The sequence below is a fragment of the Alosa alosa genome, chromosome 22 (genome assembly GCF_017589495.1).
Source record: "Alosa alosa isolate M-15738 ecotype Scorff River chromosome 22, AALO_Geno_1.1, whole genome shotgun sequence".
In the NCBI taxonomy this organism is placed as follows: domain Eukaryota; kingdom Metazoa; phylum Chordata; class Actinopteri; order Clupeiformes; family Clupeidae; genus Alosa; species Alosa alosa.
Window position 1 is genome coordinate 257,409 of NC_063210.1, and position 6,500 is coordinate 263,908.

The 6,500-nt window shown below is 44.2% G+C and overlaps 1 protein-coding gene across 1 annotated transcript; it reads left to right on the forward strand.

Annotated features, from left to right (window-relative positions):
• The first annotated feature begins 1,210 nt into the window (after window positions 1-1,210).
• LOC125287782 lies at window positions 1,211-2,508 on the forward strand. Its single transcript, XM_048233804.1, has 2 exons — window positions 1,211-1,662; window positions 1,836-2,508. Exons 1-2 carry the CDS (start codon window positions 1,382-1,384, stop codon window positions 2,173-2,175), a joined length of 621 nt encoding a protein of 206 aa, XP_048089761.1. The 5' UTR covers window positions 1,211-1,381; the 3' UTR covers window positions 2,176-2,508.
• Window positions 2,509-6,500: the final 3,992 nt, after the last annotated feature.

Sequence of the window (6,500 nt, forward strand, 5' to 3'; positions counted from 1 at the left end):
ACTGGTGGGAATAATGTTTCACGGGTTCGGAGTGTTCATAGGGAAGTTAGCAGGGTGTTAGTGGTGTAGCGAACGAGGCTGGAGGTAGCCTAATGTCCATAGCGCTAGCTTCTGTCTTGTGCCTCTCCACAATCGCGGCGACAGTGACGTGGTGGAGCCTTTGTCTAATGCCACTGGGTATGTTAGACGAGGTCGAAGTGCTCATAGGACAGTTAGGGGGGAACGTAGTGGCAGTGTGGGGAGTCGCAATGAGAATGACAGTAGGCCTAGTCCGAGCTGCGCAAATTGTCTCCACTCGGCGCGCGTGAGGCAGATCTGGCCATGCTGCTCGCATGGTGGAGGTGGTGACACGCCCTCTCCCTCACACACACACATACACACACACATTAGGTCATGCATAGTCTATCACAAGATGATGGGAATGCCGGCCCTCTATGGATAGGGATAGGGAGTCATTATCTCTATAGCAAAAGGCCTGCTACATAAAAAAAAAAAAAATGTCAGCCATTTATTAGTAATGATTTACACTGTTGATTTGCTATCTATTTCCCTGATCATTTAGGACATACACTATGTGTTCCTTTTTGTGTGTTCATGTCCTTGTGATGTGTGTGTCTTTGTCAGCTAAGAAAAAAAAACAAAAAAACATCAACAAAAAGAAAAAAAATACTAACATTGTCTCTTGTCTTGTCTCGTCATCTCACTCCTGATCTGTGCCTTGCCGTGGCAAATGAGCTTTTGAACTAAACAGGTTTTGTCTACGTTTGTGTGTCATCTGAATAATATATATGTGCCCCATACATGGAATCAGAGTGCCTACTGTATGTAGTAAATGGAAAATCTCTACAGCAAAAGGCCAGTCTACCGCTACATGCATTTGGTTTGTTTCTGCCATTTATTAGTAATGATTTACACAGTTTGTTCACTACTTACTATTTACCTGAGCATTCAGTATTGTGCAATATAGCATACAGAAGGTGAGGGACATTTTGGGGGGAAAGAAGTGGTGCATTTTATCATTCAAACATGTGACTTTTCATGAAAATTCCATAATCCAAGATGGCCGCCACCATATGACGTCATAATATGCAAATTAGATATAAACATTTAATCTCTACATAAACTTTGGGTCATCCTTAATATTTCTTTAATTTACAGAAAGTCTCTATCTCTTATCACTTTTAAGATATAGCCTTTTGAAATGAAGATGTCAAAATTGATCGTTTCGGAAAAAAACCTCTAAAGGGTTAACACTTCTGTGAGTCTCTCCTCAGGCTATCACCCAGAATCCAATGGCCAGACCGAGAGGATCAATCAAGAATTGGAGAAGTACCTGAGATGCATCACGGCTGAGAATCCTTCTACGTGGAGCCAGAACTTGATGTGGGCAGAGATGGCACATAATCAACTGGTGTCCTCTTCTACAGGGATGTCTCCATTCAAGGTCCAGAATGGGTTTCAGCCTCCCCTCTTTCCTGACCAACAGAGAGCAGTGGCAGTGCCATCGGCAGAAGCAGCAGTTGCACAATGCAGACGTACTTTGAGGAGGGCTCGTCAGACTCTGTTAAAGATGTCTGCTCGTCATCAGAAGCAGGCCAATAGAAGGCGGCAGCGGGGACCATCTTTCAAAGTCGGGCAGAAATCCAAGAAATTCACTCCACGGTATGTTGGTCCATTTCGCATTATGCGGAGGATCAATGCAGTTGCATATCAACTGGCCATTCCCAGGGCTCTTCGGGTGAGTCCGGTTTTTCATGTCTCTTTGTTGAAGAAAGTGCATACTTCACCTTTGTCTCCTCCGGTGTCTCGTCCCCCTCCCCCTCGTATGCTTGCAGGTGGACTTGTATACACAGTGCAAAGGCTGCTGGACTCCCGCCGGGCTGGACGTGGTTGGCAATATCTGGTGGATTGGAAGGGCTATGGACCAGAGGGGCGCTCCTGGGTTCCCTCTCCAGACACATCATGGACCCTGGTCTCATACGGGACTTCCACACCGCTCACCCTGATCGACCTGAGCCGGCAGGAGCTGGCCGTCAGAGGGGGGGTACTGTCAGACCGCACACAGTTCCTCATAGCCACCACCAGGTGGAGACATTATTTGCAAGAACATGTTACCTGGCCTTCTCAGCTACCTGTGAATTAATGAGTGGATTCACCTGGTGGTCACATGACTAATTGACAGAGTATATAAGCTGAGCTGAAAATGACTGCAGTGCTGCGACATGATCTTGTGCCTGAGCAAGCTCACAAGGTGGACTCTGCGTAGCTGAACTTCTTACTGGATATTACATTGGATTATTCTCTGGATTTGGACAGTTTTCTTGTGACTTTCTTCTCTGAACTTCTCTGTGGACATTTGGATTACTTTTGTAAGTGGACTTTGCTTTGTTTTGGATACTTACCTGTGAACTGAACTGTATCCTGAAGCTTGGACTTGCCTCTTGGGAACTGTGTGCTCTGGTGATTTATTTTGGTGTGATTTAGCCTTTTGTCTTGCACCTCTGTGGAATTAAAGAGACTATTAATGATGACTCTCTGCCTCTGCGTCTGTGCTCAAAACCACCGCCTAACAGAAACAGTTGTAAAAACCTTTGAAAGTATTACAATTTTATTTATATATATATATATATATATATATATATATATATATATATATATATATATATATATGTATGTGTGTGTGAGGGAGTGCTAGGGGGTCTCTGTGTGTGAATATACTCTATGTAGCTATGTAGGCCACTGTATGAGAGTCTGTCCATGTAGGCTATGTGTAGAAGAGAGGGAGAGAGTGAGTGAATGTGCGTGTGAGTGTGCAGTGATGGTGATCTTGTTCCTCACGACTGTTTCACTTAGATCAACATCATAATCATCATCAGTAGAAGAATATGTAGTGCAAGTTGCCGGTGGTGGTGCATCGGTGCCACAGCTGCTGCAGCTAGCATTAGTTACACCACCCAGCTCAGCCGATGTTGCAGATGTTGTTGCATCACTGTCCAAATTACTTTCTTCCGTTGAAGAATTCTTCGACTGGAAGAAGTTGGTTAATTTAGGCAATTTCTTTCTAAATTCTTCCTCCTCCCTTTTTATTTTTCGTTTATCACTTCCACTCTGGAAACGTTTCATGGCTGCTGTCAATCGCTCTATTCCACACCTTACCAAGACCTCGTTCAGACTAGCTAGTTGCTGCTATGACAAATATATTTTTCAATTTTTATTATGGATTAGAATATATTGTTTGGATGCGGTGATCATTTATTTAAAAAAAAAAAAAAACGATATGGGGATGACTAGGCCCCCTGGTGGCCGAGGCCCCAGGCAATTGCCTGACCATGCCTAATGGCAGGTCCGCCCCTGCCCAGGCTACTGCCCAAGCACTTTTTGCTGTAGCAAAAAATGTAGCATGAAATTTTTTTTAAACAGCTGGTCAAATGATTTAGCTAATTGATTATAGCCTGTACACCAGCAATTGTTGAACATTTACCTCTACAAGGACATTGACAGTAGCCCAGCCTAACAAGCATGTTGCAAAAGACTTCGAAAGACGCAACTAATCAGAAATAAATAATGTAATCTGCAGCGCTTTATTTAACAAACTGCAAGCAACAGGAGGGCTGAGTCTGAACGACACTGAGTTTTAGACACTGAGTTTTTGAAGTTTTAGAAATATTTTCGGAATAAAAATTGTCATTTAACCAATTAAGGCTGAAAACATGATAGCAAAGATATGCAGAATGAATGAATAATGACCGGCGAAAGTTAAGCCTACATGACATATCACGCTTATAATTTAGTCCTCTGTTATGTAGGCTAAATCAGCATATTACCCTGGGTCATATTGGAAACATACAGTAGCCTACTGTACCATAACGCACAGGATTATATAGGCCTAGCGGTCTTTCCTTCATAAGCTAAGACTACCCATTTTTGTTTTCTACAAAGTAGGCCTAAACATACTAAATGTTCATTATTCACATTACTGCAAGCAAAAGGAATGAAGGCGAGCAGAGGACAATGGACATGGATGCATACGATCTCTTTCCAGAAAGGGTTAATCCTGAATTGCCAAGACCAATCAGGAAAGAGAAGGAAAAAAACCTGGTAGGGCTAACTACAACCACTCAAGCAAGGCCTAGTAATGGAAAAAGCTAATAATAGTCCATGAGCCACAGGCCCAAAAAGGGGCGTGTCACTACCACTTGGGGGGCAAATTCTCCCTATATTTTTCTGAATGCTACATGTCTCTGGAGTATAAAATGGTATAATAGCAAGTTGGATCTTGTAGCTTTGTGGCTGTACAGGCCTTCAAAGTTGACCTCTGATTTGAAAAAAGTAAATTCCGCCTAGTGGCTTTTTTTTGTTAAACCACTCATAAGAGCCCAGAAAATCATCCAAACCTCATTATTACTGATGCATATGTGGTGTTTGTTGACATACATATTTTGAATCATTATGTGATTTTGCCCTTCATTTTGGTTGATAAAATTCAAGATTTATGTGTAATAACGAGCAAATCTACGTTTTCAGAGACACAATGTGTTGCAGCACTAATTGAAATGCCCACTACCTCATTAATCAATGTATTTATACCTTCCTACCTCCCAGCAGAGATTTGAAATACAAATGATTACATAGGTCTGCATTGCTATTCTATTGACTAAAAATAGAAGTAGAAATGTTTTTTTCTGAAAGTGTCACCAAGCATGAATTTTTACACATTCACTAGCTCCAAAGAATTTCTGAAAATTAAGTGATTTAAACTTGACATGCGTGTGGTTCTAGGAATCTGATGACAGTATAATGCTATATATACAGTATATCGCTTTTTCCGGTTCCGGCGCCGACAAGAGAGGCAGCCTGTTGAGGTAGCTCCGTGTCTTTGTGTTTTTCTTACCGTCTTTTGTTTACTTTTTACTTCGCAACTTTTTTGGATTACGCACTGTGAGGAGTGTTTTTATTCTATCCTATGGATATGGATCTATTACAATGCTCCAGCGGCAACAAACTTGTGTACACAAGGAATAAGCTGCTTGCAATACGACGGAATGCTGGTAGGGTTCACGTAAACATCCCGGAGGAGCTGTGGTGCTTTCGGGGGTGCAGAGCGGGAGTTAAAGTGAGGACTAGGCGTCGGGAGAAGTGGTTCGATGGTTATGGGAAACGTTAACTCACTGGCCAACAAGACTGACGAACTGGCTGCCCTGGTAAGAAATCAGAAGCTGTACAAGGATTGTAGTTTGCTATGCTTTATGGAGATGTGGCTAACAAGCCATATCCCCCCAGCTAACGTTGAGCTGCCCGGCTTCAGTGTAGCTCGTTTGGACAGAGACAATAAACTTTCTGGCAAAAAGAAGGGAGGCGGACTGGTGCTATACATAAACAATAGATGGTGCAATCCCGGACATGTGACAGACTATGCTGTAAGGATGTGGAGTTACTAGTGGTCAGTCTACGACCATACTACATGCCGAGGGAGTTCTCGCACGCCATTGTTGTCTGTGTCTACGTTCCGCCTCAAGCCCTCCCGGATCCAGCGTGTGACGTCATTCACTCTACAGTCGCTAGGCTCCAAACTTAGCACAGTGATGCCTTCTTTGCGATCTCTGGTGACTTGAACCACTTTACACTGGATTCCACCCTCACAAACTTTTACCAGTTTGTTGACTGCCCAACTAGGAAAAACAGGACAATAGAGCTCATGTATGGAAAAAGATGGCGTTTAAGGAGGGGGACATGGCAGAGCTGAGGCGAGTACAGGGGGAACTCAAGAATAAGCTGAAAGAGGCTAAGGAGGACTACAGAAGGAAGATGGAACAGAAGCTGCAAGATAACAACATGATGGAGGTGTGGGACTGTATGAAATCTATCACTGGCCTTAAGAAGAGCAGCAGCTCTGTGGAGGGAGACCTGGACAGGGCGAATCAGCTGAACCACTTTTACAACAGGTTCGATTGCCCATCCCCCAGCCCCCACCCCACCTCATTACCAGTGCAACATTCACCCCCACCATCATTGGATATTGCACCCCTCCCCCACATGGCGACCACGAACAACGAGGTGACAACGACCTCAGTCAACAGCCATCAGACACACAGACACCAGATGCTGATGCTGCCCCCTCCCCCCTCCATCATCACTGCTGATCAGGCTATCACACCTCTCCCCCACATGGTGACCACGAGTAGTGCGGCAACAATGGCTTCAGCCAATGGCCATCAGTCTCTAGCCACACGACAACCCTCTCAGAAGCACCCCTCCTCCTCCTCACCCTCCACTCCCCTCATCCCCCCCATCATTACAGCTGATCAAGTAAGTTATCTTTTAAAAAAACTTCATCCTCGTAAGGCAGCCAGGCCTGACAGACTTTGTCCAAGGCTGCTCAAGGTCTGTGCTGCTGAACTGGGGGAGCCACTGAAGCACATCTTCAACTGGAGTCTACGTCTCGGACAAGTTCCAACACTGTGGAAGACATCATGTCTCACCCCCGTCCCCAAGAAACCACA

Coding starts and splice junctions, on each gene's coding strand:
- LOC125287782 (XM_048233804.1), top strand. CDS start 1,382: ATGTGGGCAGAGATGGCACATAATCAACTGGTGTCCTCTTCTACAGGG. Junction 1,663..1,835: donor TCCAAGAAATTCACTCCACG/GTATGTTGGTCC, acceptor GTATGCTTGCAG/GTGGACTTGTATACACAGTG.